The 26266-nt window shown below is 45.4% G+C and overlaps 1 protein-coding gene across 4 annotated transcripts in view; it reads left to right on the forward strand.

The window, feature by feature from the left end:
- The window catches only part of LOC138786014 (tropomyosin alpha-4 chain), an 89266-nt gene that overhangs the window by 37476 nt on the left and 25524 nt on the right, over window positions 1-26266 (forward strand). The window contains exon 1 of one of the 4 annotated variants that reach the window (XM_069962619.1): window positions 18062-18598. The exons of 2 other annotated variants lie outside the window; for them this stretch is intronic. In XM_069962619.1, the coding sequence (XP_069818720.1) occupies window positions 18467-18598 (132 nt within the window). In that variant the 5' untranslated portion in view covers window positions 18062-18466. Of the gene's footprint in view, window positions 1-18061; window positions 18599-26266 lie in introns of those variants that run through there. One more of the 4 variants, XM_069962618.1, reaches the window with a different exon arrangement.

Here is a 26266-nt window from a genome sequence, read left to right on the forward strand (position 1 = left end):
GGAAAAACTATGTTCTTATCTTTAGCATCCATGCTTTGGCAGCTGCTGCATGGCGTTGATTACTAAAGTTCGGTTTACTGTCTACCAATATCCCCAGGTCCTTTTCAGAAGCAGTTTTTACCCAGTGTTTTATTATTTAGGACATAAATATACTTATTACTACAGCTCAAGAGCACTTATCCACATTAAACTTCATTTGCTGATAGGGGCATTAATTCGTAGAGACCAAGGTAGAGAGCAAATCACAGTCTACGGAGAGCATACAGTAATTTGGCAGAGGGAACAGAGACACCCCCAGGTAAAGCCATCAAGTGGAATTAACGGTGGGCAGTACTTTAAGCAATGGGTTTCAAGGGTGGGTTCAATTACTTTAAAAAAAACCTTGTGCAAGATTATTAATAAATGCTAAACTATCTGAACCCTTTGCACTCTCGAGAGGTACTAGACAGGGATGTCCCCTCTCCCCCTATTTGTTTGACATAGCAATAGAACTTCTTGTGGAAAAAATAAGGAACAATAAAGAAGTATGATATGTGGATTTAAATATCATAGGATTGAGAAGATATCCCTTTGCCGATAATATCATGTTGTTCCTTTCCAATGCCCACTTGTTGGTTGACAAAGTTATAAAAAAAATAATTGATAAGTTTGGGGGTTACTCCAGATTTGATATAAATTGAAATATTTTGACTATTTTAGGTATAAGCAGTTATTGTGGTGTCCCACCACGGGTGTTGCTGTTGGTTACACCCTTCACAAAAGTCTGTACTTATAAGTGTAAGTGGTAGTGTAGCAGTACCAAAGTTTTACTGCTAGATGTCGTTGTTGTGTATAACTGTACCTAAGTATTGCTGTAGGAACTAATGGGTTACCGTTTTTCTGTACCACATGGATCTATGCACCAATGAGAGTTCTTTCTTCTTCTCACCTATTATCTTTCTCTTTGCATCTTTCACACACACTCCTCACCCACTCACAGCACATTTTACATAGGCTGTAGGTAGGAAGGAAGTCACATGGGAAGAGGAAGTGCCAGTTCAGTGTGTGGACTAGACGTTAAGCAGAGCACATGCATATGCGAGACCTAGACACAGTTTTCCCTCAAGCAACACTATCATACACAATGCAGTGTTAAGTCACTACTAGAGAGGACAAGTCACGGATCATCCTAACTAGAGATGAGCGAACCGGGTTCGGGTTCGAGTCGATCCGAACATTCGGTATTTGATAAGCTGGGGCTGCTGAACCCTTGATTAAGCTCTAAGGTTGTCTGGAAAACATGAATACAGCCAATGACTATATCCATGATTTTCACATAGCCTTAGGGCTTTATACAAGTTCAGCAGCCACCGCTAATTAAATGCCGAAAGTTCGGGTTCGGATTGAATCGAGCATGCTCGAGGTTCGCTCATCTCTAATCCTAACCCATTCCATGGACATCTCAACACAGTCCAGGACAGTATCCACAAGAAATAAAGGAACTGATCTGGATAGAGCAAAGTTGCTAGAAGCCTAGGCACTATCTCGCAGCGCGGATATAATCAGAGAACTCTAACCACTCTGCTCATCCCAGGTAACAAGGGATGGGGCTTGTTTCACCCTCTAGGACGGGTCATCCAACTCTGGTGGGCAATAGGTGGTGCAGAGACCAAGGAGCCAAAACACGGGCACAAGTATTCTCTTTACTTTCAAGTATTCTACCGCCAAAGTTCCAGCAGAGCACAGTTCTACTTGGGTTGGGACTCTCTCGACATCCTCATCTCTACTCTTTTGATCCTTTTCTACCTCTCAGCACGCAACCCAGCCAGCACGGCTGTGCTACTCTTTCAACTCTCTGCAGATCTGGTTTCCCAAGCCTAAAGTAACTTATCAGGACAAAAAGTATATTGTATGTTTCTGTATGAAGTATTTCTACAGTAAAGAAAAGTATATTTATCCGAACGGGACTCTTCACGGGACTTGTGGTTCTTTACCAAGCATCTACACAATAATCACAGCTTCCTTGGGTTATCTCCCCTTTCTGTGGGTGGCAGTGCCAAAGGTCCGGGTGGGTCACTACTCCACTCCAGACCACCATGATAATTGCCAGAGGGACCCCCAAACAGCCCGGCAGGTTACTGACCACAGGGGAAAAGGTATTGCCAGCCCACTCAAAATAAAAGCAGGTGTGCCAGCATACCTGTGTGCCCAACCGGCACTGGCGTCACAACAAAATACCAACGGGCAAGGCTATTTCTCAGCCAACTACATCAGTGGAGTCACGCTGTTCCATCTAACCTGTGACCTGTCTGTCACCGGCAGGGCAGCTACCACATTATCACATGCGGTTTTGTCACACAAAATAAAGATTTATTTTTAAGACAATCTCACAAGGTTTTTGTAGTTAAAGTGTGTAAAAAAAAAAGTTTATTACACATACGTAGCAATGCACAGTCGGTGGCAATGATTTTGGTGTCAAACCATTTGACATGATCAGCAGATGATTGTTGTCATTGGCTGATCGTTGCCTCTATTTTACACAGCGATAATCTTCCAAATCTCCCGTGCCTTTTGCACTGATTCACCAGCCTGTTTGAAGAGAAATAAAGCGTTAAAAATGGTGAGTGCCCTTGTATATATATATCTTTCTTGCTTGATGTCACAAAGTACTAGAAATCTACTAGAGTGAGCACCCCTTATCACTACAGAATATATGCTGACCCCCGATATATATCTAGACATTTAGGCAAAAAATAATTACTTGGCAGAATGCACTTTTCCCACACACATTTCCCGAGGGGTCTTAACTTCCAAAACAATCTCCACAGCCACTTTAGATCTTAAAGAGCTGGAGCCAAATTAGCTATTAAAGTAATGGTACCAACTTCGCTCTTAAAGGGACAGGGCCAATGTCACTCTTAAAGGGCCAGTATCAAAGTCGCTCTTAAAGGATCAGAGACAAATTAGCACTTAAAGAGGATGTACCACCCGATACATCCTCTTTAACCTAAACCCTCCCACTGGGGGCGGGCCGGCCGACCTCCAGTGCTTCAGCACCGGCCGTTACCGCTGGATCGAACGGCGCCGTGCTCGGGAACCGGGAGGAAGTCCGAAAAACGGACCGCGACACCGGCTTCCCCGTGCCGGCGCCGATCGATCCGTGGGTTCAGGTTAAAGAGCATGTACCGGGTGGTACATCCTCTTTAAAGGGATGGTACCAAAATTGCTCTTAAAGGGTTGGTACCAAAGTAGCTCTTAGAGGGACGGTACCAAAATAGCTCTTGAAGGGCCAGGGCAAATTAGCTCTTAAAGGAGCAGGACATAACTTGGTCTTAAAGGGACGGTATATAAATCGCTCTTAAAGGGATGGTATCAGTCGCTTTTAAAGGGCTGGGGTCAAATTTACTCTTAACTAGAGATGAGCGAACCGGGTTCGGGTCGATCCAAACCAGAAGGTTCGGTACTTGATTAGCTGGGGCTGCTGAACTTGGATTAAGCTCTAAGGTTGTCTGGAAAACATGGATACAGCCAATGACTATATCCATGTTTTCCACATAGCCTTAGGGCTTTATCCAAGTTCAGCAGCCACCGCTAATCAAATGCCGAAAGTTCGGGTTCGGATCGACTCGAGCATGCTTGAGGTTCGCTCATCTCTACTCTTAACCCTTAGGGGACACAGACAGTTTTAATTTTTTGCACTTTTGTTTTTTTCCTCCTTGTGTATATAAGGCCATCGGCTTGTGCATTTTTCCACCCAGAGACCCAGATGAGTCCTTATTTTTTGCGCCACTAATTGTACTTTGCAATGGCAGACGTAATTTTTGCCTAAAATATGCTGTGAAACCAGAAAAAAAATTATGTGTGTGGTGAAATTGGGGAAGGGGGGGGGGGGCGGAAATTAAAAAAAAAAAAAAAAAAAAAAATTGGGTGGTTTTTGTTTTTACACTGCTGTTTGTCCTAGAGTAAAACTGACTTGTTATACATGTTCCTCAAGTTGTTAGGATTACAACGATATGTAACTTGTATAACTTATTTTATTTGATGGCTTTTACAAAAATTAAAACCTTTATAAAAAAAATATGTTCCTTAAAATTGCTCTATTACCATGCTTTAACGCTTTTATCCTTTGGTCTAAAGGGCTGTGTGAGGTGTCATTTTTTTGCGCCATGATGTGTACTTTCTATCGGTAGCTTGATTGCGCATATGCGACTTTTTGATCGCTTTTTATTACAATTTTTCGAGATTTGATGTGACGAAAATTTAAATTTTTTGCCGCTTATGCCGTTAACCGTTCGCGATCGGGAATATGATAATTAGTTCAGGTGATTACGCACAAGGCGATACCAAACAACACATACTAGAAGTCCTCCTGGGGGACTTCTAGTATTACTACACTGATCTCTCATAGATATACTGCATAGATACACAAGATCTGTGCTCTATTGCTTTTGGCTGCTTCAGCCGAAAGCAATAGGGTGCAGAGCCGGGATCAGCACTCGGGGGGGGGGGGGGGGGGGGGGGGAGGGGGGAAGATGATCATCCAGTATTAAGATGCATCTGCTGCATCTAAATACTTAATTTGTGGGCACAGCAACTGGACCGTGCCCGCTAATAGCTGCGGTCCCGGGCTGCATGACTGCGTAACCCCCCACCCCCAAATTTGCTCTTAAAGGGGCAGTATAAAAGTCACTCTTAGACAGTACCAAAGTCGTTCCTAAAGGGCCAGTAACATAGTCACTCTCAAAAAGATGGCACTAAAGTTGCTCTTCAAAGGGGGGTGCCTAAGTCGCTTTTAAAGGGACATTACATAAGCTGCTCTTAAAGGGACAGTACATAAGCCAGTCTTAAAGAGTTGGCACCAAAGTAACTCCTAAAGGGACTGTACCAAAGTCGCTTTTAAAGGGAGGGTATCAAGGATTTAAGTTTCTCTTAAAGGGAAGTCACTGTTAAAGGTGCGTTTTTTTCAAGCACTATGTATTTCCGAATGGACCCCAGGACAGATCTTGGATTAAAAGCAGCTATCCGAAGGTACAAGTGGTTTGGGGGGGGGGGGGGGTCAGATTGTGGGTACAGAGTTGCTTTAAAGTTCCATGCAAATGCTGCAGATTCAAAGCCAACTGCCAAGCATCAAAACCACAGAACATCACTTCTTAAATTGTTATATAATATTTAACTAATTATAAATATATATATTTTTTTTACTGGGTCCATGGTTGAAATCTAGCAGGAAAACAAATCCGTTTTCCTTTCTAACAAGATGTTTAAACATGAAAAATTGAGCTGGGACTACAAAGCAATTTCTGGTCAAGCAACCTGGACTTTCTGAGAATGTGGGGTTACGGCATGAACAGTCAGTGCGACACAGTGATTCCTAGTCGCATGGCCAGGAATCACTGAGAAGTCAGAATAATCAGACAGCTCATTTTAACATATTTTATCAGGGCAAACTTGTTGCTCCTTCCTGGATTGGACAACACAGTCAATGGTGAATAACATTTTCTATACTGCAGGAAAATGACAGCTCGCTCATTAGAAAATGTTTTAAACTGCTCCCTTTTCTTTACTTGGTTTGCATTTTATAAAGGATGTATTATTGATAAAATCTGGCATCGCTCTCAATACACCATGAATTTTAGAATCGATTTGAATTTCTTTGAAAATCATAAATTAGATTTTTTAAGAAAAGAAAATATGTGCGCTCTAACCTCCAGGTAGAGCACTGGCGTGCAGTTACCGGCAGCCTCCAGCTTGAACATGGCCTGGAGCGGCATGCTACATTTCCTGCAGGTCAGAGCATCACCTGTTGGGCTGCTCGGGACCATTCATGAGATCGCCTTCGGGCCGCCCAAACCCATGAGATTCTGGGGGCACCAGGGGGAGGAGGCACCGGGTCCGGACACTGAACCACGACAGGCCGAGGAATAAGGCCTAACACAGGGAGAGGTGGTTCACAGAGCAGGCAGCAGGATGGTGAGAGTTCGGGAGGGGAGAGCAGTGCTGCCGTGGTGTGAATTGTGTGAGGTGACAGGTATGAGTGGCAGTGCTAAGGTTGCTGAGGAGATTTTATATTTTGGCCATGTTGCCCAGCCTTACCATGCATTTTTCACAAAAACTTAATTTCCCTAAATAAAATGTTGATATTTTGTAAAGTAGGCAAATATTGGCAATAAATCATGAAATGTCCCACAGATATGACTTGTGGTCCTCTACGGTGTATAGCAGATGCAGTGTAATATATACGGTACTACTATTTTACGTGTTTTCTCAAACACTCTGTACAGCCGGAGGCAGGTCCTTTGTTACTGATTGTTAACATATGGCTTCCCGGCTTAAATATCAGCAGCAGTATGCACAGCAGGGTGTCTGTGAACTGCTACATCCTCGTAGAAGCTGGAGAATGTAAAGAATGCCAGTTATGCAAACAAGCGGGTTTCGTCTTCCAGTCCACAATAAGAAGCCAGACAGTCTTGGAACTATTAGGACCTTTCTCAGTAGCACATAATGCTAAACTGGAGCTGAGATTAACATAATTTTCATAAACATGTCACATATTTTTCACCAAATTTTTAACTGTGTATTAAGTGAAAAAGGATTTTAAAATAAAATACTATTTTAAATATTTGAGCTATAATAAGGGTAAATTATGATTATTAAACCAATACTAAAAAGCAGTACACATACAGTTGATATACTGTTTACCTCCACAATAAAAAAAAAATGAGTTAAAATCAGTCAGTATCAGTGTTTGGGCGGGTTCAGACTACGGAATTCTCGCGGATAAATTCTATTGCTAGAACGCGCTCACGGCAGCGTGCATTTCCGCTGGCTTCATAGACACCTTTCTATGGGCTGGCTGATTCCGCTATCCGCCGAAAGAATTGACATGTCAATTCTTTCGGCGGAATGCGGAAACCGCCCGTGCATAGAATGGTGTCTATGGCACGGAGGCGCGTGGCAGTGAGCGCGTAGAGGCAACGGAATTCGGCGGAATTTATCTGCAAGAATTCCGTAGTCTGAACCAGCCCTTTTGGTGTAGCCTTATTCATACATCTTCCGGCTATGTTCACACAGCATAAAAGGGCCGTACTTTGTAAGGTGTGGAACACTGCCTATTCTATGGGATCACGGCCGGAGCGTATACACATAGTATACGCTCCGGCCGGGATCCCATGCGGCGCCGCAAAGAACTGACATGTCAGTTTTCTGCGGCCGCAATTCCGTAAGTTGCAGCCGCAGAAAGACCTGTCAGTTCACACAATGAAGCGAGCGGCTCTAGCCACTCGCTCATTGTGTGCTTTGGAAGTTCTGATGCGGGCGCGCGCGAACACTGCGGCTGGAAAGATCAAGACGATTGCCAAAGAAACTACACAGCATAAAGTTATTAATAAAGATGTGGCAGAATTAGTAACATATGCTATACATGCATTTACTATAATAAGCTTTCTCCTTCCCTTTCTTCTCCATCTCTTCCAGACCACCACAATAACATCACTCACCAAAGCCACCACCCACCTGCAGTCTGGCACTGGCTTTTTAAAGCCAAAGCCAGGAACAGACTATACACGGAAAGACTGGGATATCTCCTCTTTTCAAATCAATTCCTGGTTTAGGCTTAAAAAAATCTGTCAGATAAATTGGTCAGAAATCTGTTGGTGTAATAGGGCCCTAAGACAAAATTCACAGAAAATAGCGCCTCTCAAAAAATGAAAATGCCTTATAAGTGTTCTCTAAAAATGAGTGCTGCTCAACATAGTGCCCAACAAAAAAAATATTACTACACTAAACTCCCTCAAATATACGCAATATCCAAACATCCTCACCCCTCACCCCCCACCCCCAGTGTGATAGTGCCATAGGTGCCCACAAAATATAATGGTGCCAGACAGTTGAAAAAAAAAAAACTGCAAAAAAACTCTTTGCCAGGATAAAATTTTGCAGAAGGCATGGTGCAACCATGTAAACATCTGTCCATCTTGGGAGGTTGTTAAATAGTAAGGCAGAAAGCCTATTGATCTCATGAAGCCACGACATTAAGGGGTTATCCAGCGCTACAAAAACATGTCCACTTTTGCACCACTGTTGTCTCCAGTTCAGGTGCGGTTTGCAATTAAGCTCCATTTACTACAAACTGAGTTTCAAACCCCACCCAATCTGGAGACAACAGTAGGGGAAAAGTGGCTATGGTTTTGTAGAACTGGATAACCCCTTTAAAACATTATTACTAAAGAGAAGTAGGATCTAGGCCTACTGGGTCTCCAAACCAACTGCTACTTTACCAACTGGTATAGGAAACAAGCCCCAGCACTGACAGGTGACCCACTGACCAATGTGACTCACCAGAAAACTATTGAACTGGTCCTTATCAAAGAATGTTATTTTACCTTTTATTACCTACCAGGGTCATTTTTGCTCCTGTATTTCACCGTTTACAGTGTAAACGGTGTATTGCATATATAACATAAGGTCAGAAGATTATGGGCTAGCACTGTTGTTTCCAAACCAAAAAAATGCTAGTGTATATTTTACATTTTTAAGCAGATGGAAGAGGTAATTTCCCAAAATTATTAAAGGGGTTATCCAGCGCTACAAAAACATGGCCACTTTCCCCCTACTGTTGTCTCCAGAATGGGTGGGGTTTTGAAACTCAGTTCCATTGAAGTAAATAGAGCTTAATTGCAAACCGCACCTGAGCTGGAGACAACAGTAGGGGGAAAAAGTGGCCATGTTTTTGTAGTGCTTAATAACCCCTTTAACATCTCTGACAGACCTCTATTCAGCAACGTCTCCCCTCTACATTAATCAGGCTGGTGTTAAAGAAGCAGTTCACCCCCAAAATTTTTGCCCCCTCCCCCCCGTAGCCGCTGGCATGTATACTCACGGAATGGACGTCTGAATAGAGAGCTGGACCCTTGCTTGCAAGATCTCTACTTACTGGAAGCTTTTTTTTTTTTTTTTACACCAGAACAGGGCAATAGGAATCACTCTGGCTGGGACATCTGCTGACTTCCCTCAACACCTGTGGAATTAAAGGGGTACTCCGGCGGGGGCGCTTTTTTCCAATCTGGCCGGGGAGGAGGTGGCTAAGGGCAACAACATCCACTCATCTCCCCGGTTCCAGCGGCGGGTATCACGGCGCTCCAGTCCCCGCTGCCCAGCCTCTTACTGGACTCTGACGCGACGTTTTAAGTCCGCTAGCCAGTCAGTGACGGAGGCGGGATCCGAATATCTTCAGAGCTGGGGATATTCCAAATGGTGTACACTGAACTGAAAGTGACAGATTTCCCTTCTACCCCAATGCAAATCAGATATCTTTAATGTAGATGAAATAGGTATCCGATAATAGGTATCTTTCATAACTACATAGACTATGAAGGGGATCAGAGTAAATCACCTAATGTGACAGCCACAAATGTATAATGTTTTTTTCTTTCCTTAAGGGGATGGACTTTAACTTATTTAGATAAATTGTTCTCCAATCAAAGTCAGAGCCATGAGGCCTAACTAGGGCTGGGCCAAAAATATAAAATCTCAATTTTTAAAAAATTCTGGATGATTCTCGATTTAAATCTTGCAGAGTCAGATGACATTTGAGACAAAAACTGTATTGCTTCCCAGTGTAACAGTACTCCCCCATGTAGTAGACAAGCCCAATCTGTGCCCCCCATATAAGTAGGTTTGCCAAATATGTGCCACTCTGTGCCCCCATATAGTATAGATCTTTGTACTTCCATCTAGGTAGGGTGTAGTAGTGGAGGGTTGTAATAGTACAGATATAGATGAGTGTTGTAGTAGCAGGCTCGGACTGGGCCACCGGGGAGCCGGGGAAACCCCCGGTGGGCCCCGAGCTGGAGTGGGCCCCGCCCCCCTGTCAGGGGACACAGGGCTGGAGACTGCAGCCATGTGGTCTCCAGCCAGCAAGCCCAGCCGGGGCCCCGTGCTCCCGGGGGGCCCACTCGGGTGCGGCACCTATCTTTTTAACTGGAAGCGATCGCAACAATCGCTTCCAGTTAAATGTAGTGTGCTGATTGACAGCGCGAGAAGCCATAGGCTTCCCGCCCTGTCAATCACTCTTGTGACCGCAAGCAGCGTTTGCTTGTGATCACAAGAGTGTCAGTGTCACCTCCGCTCCCGCCCCCGACAGATCCGCAGCATCCTGGGGAAGTCCCGGGCAGCACGTCGCTTCTGAGTTCAGTGTGCGCTGCGGCGGCTGGGACTTCCGTCTGGGAGCGTGTACCGTAAGTCTCAGCCGCCGCGGCGCACACAGAGCTCAGAGGCGACGTGCTGCTCGCGACTTCAACAGGATGCGGCTGATCTGTCGTGAAGAGAGAAGAAGACACCCGCGACCGACGGGGGAGCGTGTTGTAAGGTGAGTTGTTTTTGTTTATTTTTAGGGGGACAACAGGAGGGGGCTATATGGGGGATGGACAACAGAAGGGGGAGCTATATTGGGGTGAACAACAGAAGGGGGGCTATATGGGGGATGGACAACAGGAGGGGGCTATATGGGGGATGGACAACAGGAGGGGGCTATATAGGGGGTGGACAACAGGAGGGGGCTATATGGGGGATGGACAACGAAAGGGGGCTGTATAGGGGGATGGACAACAGACGGGGGCTATATAGGGGGGTGAAAAACAGAAGGGGGCTATATAGGAGGTGAACAACAGAAGGGGGCTATATGGGGGATTAACAACACAAGGGGGCTATATAGAGGGATTAACAACAGAAGGGGGCTATATGGGGGATTAACAACAGAAGGGGGGCTATATAGAGGGATTAACAACAGAAGGGGGCTATATGGGGGATTAACAACAGAAGGGGGCTATATGGGGGATTAACAACAGAAGGGGGGCTATATAGAGGGATTAAAAACAGAAGGGGGCTATTTAGGGGGGTGAACAACAGAAGGGGGCTATATAGGGGGTGAACAACAGAAGGGGGCTATATAGGGGGTGAACAACAGAAGGGGGCTATATAGGGGGGTGAACAACAGAAGGGGGCTAAATGGGGGGGGCAACAGAAGGGGGCTAAATGGGGGGGGCAACAGAAGGGGGCTAAATGGGGGGTGAACAACAGAAGGGGGCTATATAGGGGGATGGACAACAGAAGGGGGCTATATATTTATATAGGGGGATGGACAACAGAAGGGGGCTATATAGGGGGATGGACAACAGAAGGGGGCTATATAGGGAGGTAAACAACAGAAGGGGCTATATAGGGGGGTGAATAACAGAAGGGGGCTATATAGGGGGATGGACAACAGAAGGGGGCTAAATAGGGGTGTGAATAACAGAAGGGGATATATAGGGGGGTGAACAACAGAAGGGGGCTATATAGGGGGGGGTGAACAACAAAAGGGGGCTGTATAGGGGGATGGACAACAAAAGGGGGCTATATAGGGGGATGGACAACATAAGGGGGCTGTATAGGGGGATGGACAACATAAGGGGGCTGTATAGGGGGATGGACAACAGAAGGGGGCTATATAGGGGGATGGACAACATAAGGGGGCTGTATAGGGGGATGGACAACATAAGGGGGCTGTATAGGGGGATGGACAACAAAAGGGGGCTGTATAGGAGGATGGACAACAAAAGGGGGCTATCTACAGTATATGCGGGATGGATAACACAGGGGAGCCATTTATAAGGGGGACAACATAGTGGAGCCATTTATAGGTGAGACAACACAGGGGGGATGTATATAATAGGGCATGCACAGAGGGGGTCATATACTATTGGGCAGTGATAGGGAACCTTGGCTCTCCAGCTAATGCAAAACTACAGCTTTAGCTGTGGCTGTCCAGGCATGATGGGAGTTGTAGTTTTGCAACAGCTGGAGGGCCAAGGTTCCCTACCCCTTGTATAGGGGATGCACAGAGGTTGTCATCTACTATAGGGGGACTGCGCATAGGGGGATTTCTACTATAGTAGATGCACATGGGGCCATCTGTATGGAAGACTGAACAAGGGACCAGTAAAGGGGACAGTACAGATGTGCAGTGTGTAGAGAGATGAGGATGGTGCCAGAGTGAGGAGACTAATATGTCTGTCTGGCAGATTCTGTGGATTCGTGGCTCGGAGAAGTTCTAATGGCCCAGGGAAGATGGAGAAGAAAATGAAAAGCGAAGAACTCCGATCAGAGAAGACGTCTCCTGTGAGTCACCTGATGTAACTGCAGTGTAATGTATATGGTGTATACAACCTGTGTAGAGCTGGGTCTGCCTCTATATGACTGTATGAGATGATAGTGGTCTGTGTACAGAGTATTTTATTCAGTAGCAGCGGTGACGGTGTAAGTCAGTATGTGGTGGTACTAGTCAGTAGTAGCGGCGGTAATATTTCCCCCTTGTATACTGGTAATATTGGTCATAGTATACAGGATTAGGTCAGCACCAGTATAGCGGTAATATGTATGGTGATACTATTTCCCTCCTATATACTGGTATTATTGGTAATATCAGTCTTGGTATACAGGATCTGGTCAGTAACAGTATGGCGGTACTATGTGCGGGGATATTTGCTCTTTATATACTGGTGTTATTGGTAGCTGTATGACTTTTGTATCTGTATAAAGTGTTATCATGCAAAGAAACCTGTCTTATAGCCAATTGCACAGGGCAATTATAGGTAACAAAAGCTCCTAGGAAGCCCCATGTAACAGTGCCAGAGTTCAGCTGACACGCAAATGGCCGCTAGTCGGCTAATTTGATCTTTTGTGCAGCTGTATAAATCATTGTTGTTGGCCGCACATCTCGGTGTATTCCTGCCCTGCTGATTAGCAATCGTTTGCAGCCCTACACTGCCCCATATCACACAGTGTTAATGGACCCTTATTAATGTTACCATAGATAAGTATAGTGGCTGAAGGGTGGGCCCCAAGAATGATTTCCCCTGGTGGGCCCAAGCACTCCAGTCCGACACTGTGTAGTAGTACAGGTACAGATGAGGGGTGTAGTAGTACTACAGGTATAGATAAGTGTTGTAGTAGTACAGGTACAGATAAGGGGTGTGGTAGTACAGGTATAGATGAGGGGCAGACTGGGGGGCGCTCACACTGATCAGCTGTTTAAAAAGGCTGCAAGCCCTTCAAACATCTCATCAGCAAGTGAGCTAACATGCTAAACCCCACTATACTGATATTTGTGGCCTATCCTGAGGATATGTTATTATCTTTTTAAAGATTGAATAACCACTTTAGGCCACAATCCCACATGCATGCAAATGCATCCTAGTCCCAGCAACATTGTCTAACTGCTAGAGAATAGCAATGGATAGCTTTCAAGCACATGTGTTGCATGCATGTGGGAATGTGCCCTTAAAGGGGTTGGCTATCTTATAGCTGTTTTTAAATAAAATAGCAGTGTTAAAAATATTGTATTTACTGCCTCTGTCCTGTATAATAAAACTTTACCCTTGTTGTCCCTCATTATAGCAGCCAGCTAGACAGCTTTCCTCCCACAGCAGTGCACTGCCTCCAGAAAACTGACACAGTGGAGAATACGGTTACAGCATTGCTGCAGTTACTGGAGCTGTACAGCGGGATCGGGGGGCACAGTGCAGACCCCCAATCCTGCTGTACAGCTCCAGTAACTGCAACAACGCTGTCACCTCTGCCCCAGTTACAGGAATTCAGCTGTCCCTGCAGCCTCCTTCAGAGACCGGGTAGCTCGTTCCTCTATGTGTAAGGAACGAGCCAGTGGCGGCTTCAGCAGCTGGAGACTGCTAGAGTCCTGCACCTCTCCCCCCGCCGTCCATTCTGCACCTCACCACACTGCTTTGCACCTCTGTGCCCGTTCTGCACCTCGCCGTGCCACCCTGCACCTCGCTGCGCTATCCGCCCGCAGTGATTTTTTTGTGAAAACCAAATTTACGATTTTTTTTTTTTTTTAAATACTCAAATTCTGGTTGAATTCATTTGATTAATCACCCAGCCCTAGGCCTACCAGAGCTAGATTTTTGGTCTTACTCTACCACGGAAAGACAAAAGTAGGCTTAGTTAAAGAAACTTGCCACTACATTCCCAAAACGGAATTAAAATCCACTGGGAGAATGCAGGGCTAAAAGAAATGAGTACTGCAGTGGATCTGCTGCGGTATGCTGGAGTGATGAGTCACTCCAGAAACTGCTTCAGAAGCCTCAGTGACAGCTGCGGTCAGCAAGAAAAGGCGGCAAGACACCAGGGAGCCTGGACTGGTAAGTATAATGTTTATTATTTTCTATATATAGCAAGGGCAGCACTGACATGCCCACGCAGCCCTTACTGTGCAATAATTGAGTACTGTAATAGGCTGTGGAAGCAAGCATGGATCTAGAAGAACGGACAAACATGAACAGAGAGGGGCGCTCATATAGTGTAGTAGCTCAATGGAGTGGAATTTCCAATATAAAAAGCAAGTTGTAGACTAACCTTCTCGTGTTGTGCGTACGATAGGCAAAACACTAGCAAAGCCCAATATAACACAGAAGTCCGCAGCCAGGCAAACAGTGGTAGTGGTCGGCCCCAGTCTAGATGCCGATACTTGCCAAATGTGTATACAAGATAGACTGTAGATAGCTGATATAGCCTCGGCGCAGGACTTGCAAGACGTACTCTCCAGTATAATTCATAAAATTGGTTTAATGAGCAACGCGTTTCGGCGACAGTACGTCGCCGAAACGCGTTGCTCATTAAACCAATTTTATGAATTCTACTGGAGAGTACGTCTTGCAAGTCCTGCGCCGAGGCTATATCAGCTATCTACAGTCTATCTTGTATAAGCATGGATCTAGCAGATCGGTGCTCCCTGCTAATTGGCCCATGTAATACGGCCCTAAGGCTGCAGTGCTGATTTTAGATAAACACAAAAAAGGACAAAGCCTTTTTTAAACCCAAAGAAGACACTGTCCGCAGACTTAAGTAACAAGTATCTATTGAGAGTGAAATCTCTGTTTTTCCTACGTATGACAGGTGACAAGGGCACGTGACAACATAGAGAACATTAGTCGTTATACAGTTGGCATATTCACGGTTCATGAAAACCTCCTCCACATTGCAGGTTTTAAACATCTTACAGGTACCACACCTGTAAGACCCGACTACTTTGGAGCTGTTTAACAGCTTCAAAGTAGATGTGACATGATTACGCTGCATTGTGGTGATGTATTGCATTGTATTGTGGTGATACATTGAGGCAACACATTAATGGTTTGCACTCAGAGCATATATGTGTATACTGATTCATCCGGTTACACAATTAATGCAGATTAGTCACCACTAGGAGTTATCAGCATTGTGTACATCTTGAATATATTGAGTGGCGTGGGTACCAACACAAAAGGCAGGGCAGACCTGAGCTGCTAGTCCCATAGACTCAATGATATTCACTGAAAAATTCTGCTGTCCGACCAAAGAATTGACATGTCAACTCTTTTGGGGCGGACGGTGAATATCACTGAGTCTATGGAACGGGTGCAACTTCAAGCGGATGAAATGTGGCAAAATCTGCTTCAAGTAGTGTGCACATACCCTAAGGCTGATCCTGGCAAACTGGAAAGTGAAGCACACTACAGTGTACTTTTCTCTCAGATATCTAGAGATCACTTGGAGAGTGAACATAGAACCACAGTGATCAAAACTTTTTTCCCAAATGACCGATACACTTTTAAATTGACACTGTCACCATAAAAAAAAGGCTGTACCAACTTCATATGCATTTCTTATCAATAAATTTGGACAGATTTCCTGATTAAAATGGGTCGACTGGGCATGGACACCCTCTAGTATTTTTGCTGAAGAGTGTTTGTGAAGTAAAATAGGTCCAGAAATTATACTATTAGCTCCTGACCCCCCTGACCAACCCTCCTAAAAGGCTTCCCGACCACAAAAACGGCCACAGAAGTGTGAAGGTGGGGTTCACATCACAATTGTGCCTTATATGGCTCATATACATCAGAAAAATGCCAATGTAGGATGATGCTGATATATGCGAGCATGGACAGGCAAGGTTTCTACTGACTTTAATGGCCTAAATGTAGTCAAATAATGACTACATTCAAAACATTACCCGAATGTAAATGTGTTCATACCGTGATGTGCTGCACTTTTAGACATGCATCCAAACACAAATTAGGTTTAAAAAAGGACCCAAATGTAATCAACTGTTACAGTCTGACCATAGAAGTCAATGGAGCCAATGGCAAAAACTGGAGACTAAGGGTGCGTACACACTACGAATTTGCCGCGTTTAACCCGCGGCATATTCTGTTGCTTGTCCCCACACGACATGTCAATTCTTTTGACGGAACGCGGAATCCGCCCGTGCACAGAATAGTGTCTATGGCACGGGCGGAAATGCGCGCCGCCGCGTGCGGGGACGAGTGGCGGAATACGCCGCGGGTTATAGGCCGCAATTTCGGAGTGTGCACGCACCCTTAAGGTGTAACTGTCATTTAGTACAGGTGATTTTAAGAAACGTTGTAATTAGGTTTATTAGCCGAAAAATGCATTATCATGAAAAAGCAGTTTAAAGCTTTCACCGTCTTATGGAGAGGGGAGGGGTTGAGGATGAGGCACCAATACAGGACAACAAACTACATCACCGGGCTATCTCCTCTGAAGTCAGCACAGACCTCTGATTACCAGTTTCACAGAGGTCCGCTGTGTAATCCTTTGTTCTCTGCTGCCGACTAATCTCCCCCCTCCATAGGTTACACAGGGCTCTAAAGTTGCGTTTACACGAAACGATAATTGGCCCAATCGTACGATTAACGATGTCAGAGTAACAATTTTTTTTCATAACGATCAGCGTTTATACGGTACGATATGTCGTACGGAAAATTCGTTTCGCGATCCTTAAGCCTATCTCACACATTGGTTAAATCGGCGAACGACTGTTCACACGGAACGATCTGCGAATTTTTTGCGAACGACGATTTGATAACATGTTGAAAGATCAAAATGAATGATTTCTCGTTCGTCATTTACACGTACGATTATCGTTCAAATTCGATCGTTATCGCGCAAATTCGCACGATAATCGTTACATGTAAACGCACCATTAGAGAGTCAAAATTTACTGATAATGAGCAGTGAATGAGAGAGGGGGGGAGACCTGGGGAAAGTCTTTGAATGCAGATAATGACTAGAGATGAGCGAACCTGGAGCATGCTCGAGTCAATCCGAACTTTCGGCATTTGATTAGCGGTGGCTGCTGAACTTGGATAAAGCCCTAAGGCTATGTGGAAAACATGGATATAGTCATTGGCTGTATCCATGTTTTCCAGACAACCTTAGAGCTTTATCCAAGTTCAGCAGCCCCCACTAATCAAATACCGAACATTCGGGTTCAGATGGACTCGAACCCGGTTCACTCATCTCTAATAATGACATATTTGCCTAATAAACCCAATTACAAAGTTTCATAAAATGGCCTGGACTATTGATTTCTGCCAAAATAAAAAAAAACCCTCAGTGACAATTTTTTTTAAAGAAAAGCAACCAGTCATAGCTCTGATTTCTCAGCAAGAATTGTGATTCCTAAAACTGGGTCCAATTTTGACCGCTTGCTGAACCTTGGCCAGTGCCTGTTTGTGCATATACACCTCGGTATCACACTAACATGTTTTTGTATATACTCATGAGGCAACTCTCCCCCCAAAGGCCTAGAGATACCATTTTAAGATACACTGACACAAGGCTCTTTTGAAGCTGACAAGTCTCCATCTGCATAAGGTGTGTGGCTCCTGTTTGTACAGTACTCGTCTGTCTTCACTTCTAGGCTAGCATTAACTGGACTAGTGCTGAAAAGCCTTCCAATCTTTTGGCATGCCGCATTCAGGTGAGCAGGACAGACGCTCCAATTAGCCATGTGTGAACACGCCCTAGGAGCGCCCATTGTTCGGGTTATCACACCTATGAGAGCCGGAGCGCGCTTACTATAGAGGTCAGACGCGTCATCTCCTTCTACAAGGATAAAGGTGTCTATGTGGCCTGAATGGGTCACTATCATTGGCCTCCAATGGGAGAGCGCCGCTCCATCCTCGTCCATACCAATCCAGGCAGCGTTCAGAACAAAAGCCTAGCCCCGGTCAGCCATGACTGGCAGCAGGAAGTCATCCAGCCTCGGGAGCGGCCTTACTCACTCATCTAGAGGCGGGAAGGCGGAAAAAAAAATTCACGTTTTCTTTCCCAAATAAGTCGAAAGTCCTGCAGATTTTTAAGGTGGGCACCGCCCTGCGGCTGCTAACGTCACGCTAGCGACCCCCGCCCACAGGTAACCACGCCCACACGTGCCATGACCTCACCCAGGAATTCTAGACTACTCATAGACTACACTTATTCAGCAGGCAGCTCTCACAGTAGTCCACAGCCATTCAGGCCGCAGCGTCCAGTGCTCAATGACCTGTACGTGTTAATCTACAACCCATAGACGCTACAGCATCCAACAAACGTCCAGCGGCTCAACAGACGGCAAGTCTCTAGTGATCCAATCCTGCTGTAAAAGAGAATGGCTGGACTCAACTCCCTGGAAGCCGTGAAGAGGAAGATCCAGGCTTTGCAGCAGCAGGCCGACGATGCTGAAGACAGAGCGCAGGGTCTGCAGCGAGAACTGGACACTGAACGGGAGATGCGTGAGAAAGTGAGGCGCAGCTACTTCAAGCACTACGGCCTCCGCTTCCTGTCTGCTCTCTTCTCTCCTCACTACTGAGTGACTGCTGCCGCTCCCTGTCCCTTGTTGTGCCGGTCCTCCTGCTCTTCTCCCTACTTTACACTGCCAGCTCACTTCTCTGTCAGTAATAAGTCTTCTTCCATCTCTGCTTCTTTCCCGTCATTGCTGTTAGAAGACAAGTCTTCATTTCTCAAGCTGTTGGTGCTAAGTGTTGTGGTAGCAGTGATGGGGCTGATAATGGGCAGCTCCAACCTCAGCTGCCTCCTTTCTCAACAGGAGTGATAGTAAACTACGTGGAAACCTCTGAGTACCAGCATAGGGTGACCTAGAGATGCAGAAATAGTGTCCCCAACCCGGCTGCCCAGCTGCTGGAGACCCACCAGTCCTGTCAGCTGGGAGTTGTAGTAGGTAATGCAGACACAGGTGTCCTTACATTTGGATGGTCACCTAGTTAGGCAGAAGCCCATAAGAACCCCCCCCCATATTGTCACTTATCAGTAGATTATACATCAGTAGAGTATACAACGCTGATTCTATATCGCCAAGTTTTATCTTTCTATGTTCTCGCTTTCCTTTGCTATAAGCCACAAATGAAGTAGTCCAAGTAGTCCTCTCCATTGTAATGTTGGGCTGAGTAGTCCTCTCCATTGTAATGTTGGGCTGAGTAGTCCTCTCCATTATAATGTTGGGCTGAGTAGTCCTCTCCATTATAATGTTGGGCTGAGTAGTCCTCTCCATTGTAATGTTGGGCTGAGTAGTCCTCTCCATTGTAATGTTGGGCTGAGTAGTCCTCTCCATTGTAATGTTGGGCTGAGTAGTCCTCTCCATTGTAATGTTGGGCTGAGTAGTCCTCTCCATTGTAATGTTGGGCTGAGTAGTCCTCTCCATTGTAATGTTGGGCTGAGTAGTCCTCTCCATTGTAATGTTGGGCTCTATGCATCAGCATGCCCAGTTTGTAGGCTTACAGAGGGAGAAAACAGGAGTAGAAAGGAGGGTGGCTTGGAGTTTTTGCAATCTTTTTATTTTTATTTTTTTGCATCCATTTTGATCTTTTTTTTTTATTGACTTCCATTATAAAAAAAAAAGGATCAAAATTCATCAGTTTTTCTTTAACTGAAACAAAAATGAGGCTGACTAGGTTTTTGTCTAGGTTAAAAATAACGGATCCGTTTTTTTAAATGATGGAAGACAATGGACAAACGGATGCTCACAAATGTATCAGTTTTCTTTGCAAAAAATGGATTGCAAAAATGTAGTCTGAACCCAGCCTTATTCATCTCACACAAAAGACTCACACTGCCCCTTTAAGGAAACTAGGCATCTCAATAGGTTATATTCATGTTTGACCCACAAATGCACAGAGATGTGACCGAACCCATGCCAGGGCATGATGGGATTTGTAGTTTTGCAACAGCTGGAGAGCCCCATGTATGGACTGAATAATTTTGTTGCTGGCAAGTGGACTTTTTACAGTTAAGATAGCATATACCCAAATTACCTTTCTAGAAGGACTTTTTTTTTCAGAATTATTAAAACCTGTCCTTATGGATGTATTGACTTATAGTGCAAAACTAGAATAAATGCAGACTCTTAACGTGGGGGCTAATCTCAGCTTTTTATACACAGCAGAAAAGACATCCAGATGTTACATAGGAATAACAAAAGTGTCGGAACTCTCCGCCACAAAATGCCGCTAGCCTCCCTGTCATAATAACAGTTTATGGGAGGTTTGCACATCTCCTCTCTCCACGCTTCATTCTTCAGCGCGGAGAGAGGAGGCGTGCGAGCCTCCCATAGACTGTCATTATGACAGGGAGACTGTCGGCATTCCGTCACTTTTGCTCCATGTGCACAGAGCCTAATACTTTACCTGTGCCAGATGGACCTGGAATAAACAGGATATATCTGTAATATATAGTGGAATGAGGGTATAGTCCATAGAAACTGATGTGTAATACGTTTCCTGTGCTTGATAGACCTGGAATGAACTTGAGATATCTGTAGTGTATAGTAGAATAAACATATATTCCATAAAAACAGTTGTGTAATACTTTTCCTGTGCTCAATTTTCATTCCAGGTCTATCAGGCACAGAAAAAGTATTAGACAACAGTTTCTATGAAAGATGTGTTCATTCCACTATACACTACAGATATATCCCGTTCATTTCTGGTCTATCTGTTACAGGAAAAGTATTGCACATCTGTTTTTGTGGAATGTGTTAATTTCACTGTACACTACCGACATATTCTGTTTATTACAGGTCTATATCTATTTTACTATGGATTATAGATATACACTAGGCCATGTTCCCACACTGTCTTTTTTGTTAAAATAACTGTCGTTATTTGGTACTCAAAATAATGGCCGTTGTTTTCAGTCTTCAATGATTTCCATTGCAGTCTATGGAAACAGCCATTAGTTCACACAATTCATAGAATAATGACTGATGTTCGCAGCGGATATCAAATTAAAGCCAATGTACCACAAGGTACATTGCTTTGGCTATTATACCTTAATGGATCAGCGCAGGGATGCCAGTGGCTTGGTCCTTTTTTGATTCGCAGCCTGGTTCCTGCACGCGACACTGTTCTGTTTGGGAGCACAGGCCCACCCCAATGCACTTTTCGGGAGCACCTGCCCGTCCCGCCGGCCCCTGGTGGGACGATCTCCCCTCTCCTTTGTGACGCAACTCCATTAGAATTAGTAGAGCTGCATCACAGAGGTGCAAAATATGACCAATTAAAGTGAATCTGTCAGCACCTGGGCTGGTGCTGACAGTGCAGTGAATGTGCATGTCCATCAATGTATGTGTTACCTTTCTTGTAGCATTCGATCCAGTAGTTTTTTTTTTTTTTTTGTTTAATTCTTGTCTGTAACTTGTAGTGGTGAGGAGTTCGTGACGCACTTAGGCACGCCTCACCACCGCTTTCTCCTCCCTCTTTGCTGCCTGGCCTCCTGCTTTCCGAAGACGTTGCTGGCAAGGGCTGCGCGCCGACTTGCCAAGGCAAGCCCCCTGTACATCTCGCACATGCACAGATGAGCGGCGCAACTTTGGGCATGCGCGAAATATACAGGGCGCTTGCGAATACTAGCAAATCGGTTCACAGCCCTTGCCAGCAACGTCATCAGGAAGCAGGAGGCCGGGCAGCAAAGAGGGAGGAGGAAGCGGTGGTGAGGCGTGCCTAAGTGCGCCATGAACTCCTCACCACTACAAGTTACAAACAAGAATTAAAAAAAAAAAAAAACTACTAGACCGAATGCTACAAGAAAGTTAACACATACATTAACGGACATGCATCTTCACTGCACTGTCAGCACCTCGGCACCAGCCCAGGTGCTGACAGATTCCCTTTAAACGCTATGTGTGAACATATCCTTACGCTGGCTGATTATCGGGTGAATGAGCGTTCCTCAGAACCCTCATTACCTATAACTGGCCATGGTAAAAGGGCCCTAACAGATTAACATACCTTGTGGGATAATTTAGCATTTTGGGATCATGCCTCTCAAGTAATGCTATAAGCATGTACTGCTAATATTTATTTAAAAGAATGTACCCCCTAGATTTGTTTTACTGATTATAGAGTCCGATACTAAAACAATTTTTTCTATTTTCTGATTGTAATGTGAGGTGATGGGTCAGGCCCGCTCAGTCAGTCAGTGTCCAAGGCATGTCATGTCCAAGATCCCCTCTCTTAAGGCCGTATTACAAATAGCGATAATCAGCCACATTTAGACAGTTATCCGCCATTATGGCCGCTTCATATAGTAAAAGGCAACGATTAACCAACATGCGGGATGTCGGCTGATCATTGTCTTTCAAGTGACTCTGTACCCACAATCTGACCCCCCCAATCCGCTTCTACCTTCATATAGCTGCTTTTAATCCAAGATCTGTCCTGGGATCCGTTCGGCAGGTGACGCAGTTATTCTCCTTAAAAACAACTTTTAAACTGGCAGCCCTGTGTCAAACGGCGTGGTCTAGATTGTGTATGCATTAGGCTGGCACAACCTCTCTGTCCCCCCTCCCTGCCCTCCTCATTATTAGGAATGCTCCAGGCAGATTTTCTACTATTCATCACCTGTGTCAGCACGGCACATGGGCTGGATCGTTAAGGCACCTGTGCAATGTTCAGACAGGAGAAAATGTTCTAGTGGCATTCCTAATGATGAAGAGGGAGGGGTGGAGGGGTGGTGCAAAGTTAGGGCTTAGATACTCCAAGCCACGGCCGTTTGAGACAGGGCTGCCAGTTTAAAAGTATTTTTTTTAAGACAATAACTGCATTGCCTGCCGAACGGAACCCAGGACAGATCTTGGATTAAAAACAGCTATCTGAAGGTACAAGTGGTTTGAGGGGGTCAGATTGTGGGTACGGAGTCACTTTAGTTTCCTATGTACTGAAGAATTTTAGTTGTGTTGAGGTAGAAACGCTTTTGGTATTTAGCTTTTGGTATTTATCAAGTGAGAGCCCTAACAACTCATGAACAAGAAATGACATCAGCAACAATGTGGCGTGTCCCAACATTTGCTCTGTTGTCCATGCAGATAGCAGGAGGTTATACCTGTTCTAGTTATGCATTCCTCTTCATGAATCATAAGGTGAGCTCATTCAGAGATGTTGCAATCTGTAGTGAGCACTAGCTTTTTTTCCCCAACAGACACAATTTAGTGTCCTGGAGCAAGATAGAGCAAGTGTTTATTCACTTAAGAGAAGTGCCATGAAATTACAAAAAGGCAGACGGGGGTGGGAACACATGGTAATTAAGAGGATGGGTAAGTATACTTTATTATGTTTCTATACCCTCCTGCCTTCCTGTAAGTCTTGAGTTTCATGGGACCTCTTCTTTAAAGCGAATGTACCATCAAGTACATTGCCGCTTTTTTTCTCTCTCAAAACGCCGCTCAATTCCCTCGCACATCATCGGTCCGCCCTAGAGCACTAGGGGCAGTCCCACCCCCCCCCCCCCCAGTGTGGTAATATCCCCTTCCCTGTGTGACATTGCTCCATTGATTCTAATGGAGCCACATCACAGAGGGGAGGGGGTCTCGTCAGACTGGGGGCCAGCGAGCTTTCATAAGTATACATTCATTATTATGTCCGCACACCTTGTCTGCACTGTATTTTTTTTCTTCTTTGTCGTGGAGACTGAAATGAAAGTGAATGGAAGTTAACCAATATTTTAACCAAGTTAAATATGTAAACTAGCTTGGTGTGACTACAGAAATTCCTGTTAATCCCTGTTTATTTATGTCTATTTGTACCTACAGTTTAAGGCCTCATTCACACGTCAATATGTTTTTACGGCCTATATTTTGAGTCCTCAATTTTTTGCCCACAATCGACAAAAAAAATAAAAGTAGTGCACATCAGTGTCATCCAGTTTTTGCAAATGCGCAAAAATTGTAAAGTGCATATGTACTACATTGATCTCTATAGGCAATCAATTTATTGCTTATAGAAGTCCCCTGAGGGGATTTAAAAAAAAAAAAAAGATGAAAAAATTCTTTCCAGCTTTAGAAGTTTATTAAAAGTATAAAAGGGGAACCAATAGGAGTATTTTGCATATAACGCTGCTAGCAACTCCTAGTAGAGCTGCTGAAGTGTTTCCTTACCATAGTGTGTGTGTGTGCTGTCTTCTATTAGGTTATATCCAAGAAAACATTCTTTTATTCCAGTGCAGGGGGAGAGCCATGACTAGTCATCTGGGCGGTGTTCGGGCTGTGATGGCTCTCTGCACGCTCTGTAGGGATGATTGACAGGCAAAGAGGCTTCTAACAGAAGACGCTGCACACAATGGGGGAGATTTATCAAACTGGTGTAAAGCATACCTCCCAACTTTTGCAAAGAGGGACATGTGCGCTGCGGTCCCCATAGCCACGCCCCCATAGAGACCCTCCATAGCCACGCCCCCATTGCGACCCTCCATAGCCACGCCCCCATAGCGACCCTCCATAGCCACTCCCCTACAGTCACCACATGCTGCTGACTAAATAGTGCCCTATACAGTATCCAATCCCCCCCAAATGCCCCACATAGTATCCAATCCCCCATTATAGTGCCCCACATAGTATCCAATCCCCCATTATAGTGCCCCACATAGTATCCAATCCCCCATTATAGTGCCCCACATAGTATCCAATCCCCCATTATAGTGCCCCACATAGTATCCAATCCCCCATATAGTGCCCCACATAGTAGCCAATCCCCCATATAGTGCCCCACATAGTAGCCAATCCCCCATATAGTGCCCCACATAGTAGCCTATCCCCCATATAGTGCCCCACATAGTAGCCAATGCCCCCATATAGTACCCCACATAGTAGCCAATCCCCCATATAGCGCCCCACATAGTAGCCGATGCCCCCATATAGCGCCCCACATAGTAGCCAATCCCCCATATATGCCCCACATAGTAGCCAATCCCCCATATCTGCACCACATAGTAGCCAATCCCCAATGCCCCCATTAGTGTGGCCGACTAGAAAAACAATAAACCAGTAACTCTCCTGTCCGCCAGCCCCAGCAGCTCCTCTCCTGGCAGAGCGCGCACTCCCGTCATCCTACGGGGCGGGCAGCGGGGTACAGAGTCACTGACTGTACCGGAAGTGATTCATGATGGGGCTGCAGGTCACTTCCGGCATAGTCAGTGTCTGTATACCCCGCTGCCCGTCCCGGAGGATGACGGGAGTGCACGCTCTGCCGGGAGAGGAGCTGCTGGGGCCGGCGGACAGGTGAGTTACTGGTTTATTGTTTTTCTAGTCGGGCCACATATAATGCGGGACACTGGGTGCCGTTCCGGGACCGCGGGACAGCACCCCGAAAACGGGACTGTCCCGCGGAATACCGTTGGGAGGTATGGAAGTAGAATTGTCTTAGTTGCCCCTAGCAACCAATCAGATTCCACTTTTCATTTCTCACAGAGTCTTTGAAAAGTGAAAGGATGAATTTGATTGGTTGCTAGCGGCAACTAAGATAATTTTACTTTACACCAGTTTGATAAATCTCCCCCAATATGTTAAGGGAATGCTTTAGCAGCTCTATTAGGAGCTGCTAACAGCGTTAGGGTATGTGCACACTGAGGAATTCCCCGCCCCTGTTTGACTCTCCGCTCGTCCCATAGACTTCATTTTATGTGGTGGCGGAATCAGCAAGAAGTGTTCTGCGGGAATTCCTCTGAATTGCCCTAATATGCAAAACACTCCCAACTCCCTTTTACCCCCCTTTTTCGTACACAGTACACATGCGTATCGGCTGCTCTGTATAGTGTTGTGTGGTATTGATTGAACAGAGTATACAAACATTGGTGGCAGCAGATGGGACCATGTCGTCCCTTACTTCTGGTAGTTAACGAAATCAGGAGTACCTACTTTTAGGGTGCGATCACATGTACATGATCCGCCGCAAATTTGATGGCCGCTGCCCGGCCAATCACAGGCCGTGGCGGTCCTGGCCTGTGATTGGCTGAGCGACCTGTCAGCTGACAGGCCACTCTGAAGTTAGAGCGCGCGGGACCCGTGGAGAAGAAGACCGCAGCAGCAGCCCTGGAACGTGGATAGGTAATGTATATAGTTAAAGCGACTCCATACCCACAATCTGACCCCCCCCCAAAACCACTTGTACCTTCAGATAGCTGC

Source organism: Dendropsophus ebraccatus, chromosome 3 (genome assembly GCF_027789765.1).
Source record: "Dendropsophus ebraccatus isolate aDenEbr1 chromosome 3, aDenEbr1.pat, whole genome shotgun sequence".
NCBI lineage: Eukaryota > Metazoa > Chordata > Amphibia > Anura > Hylidae > Dendropsophus > Dendropsophus ebraccatus.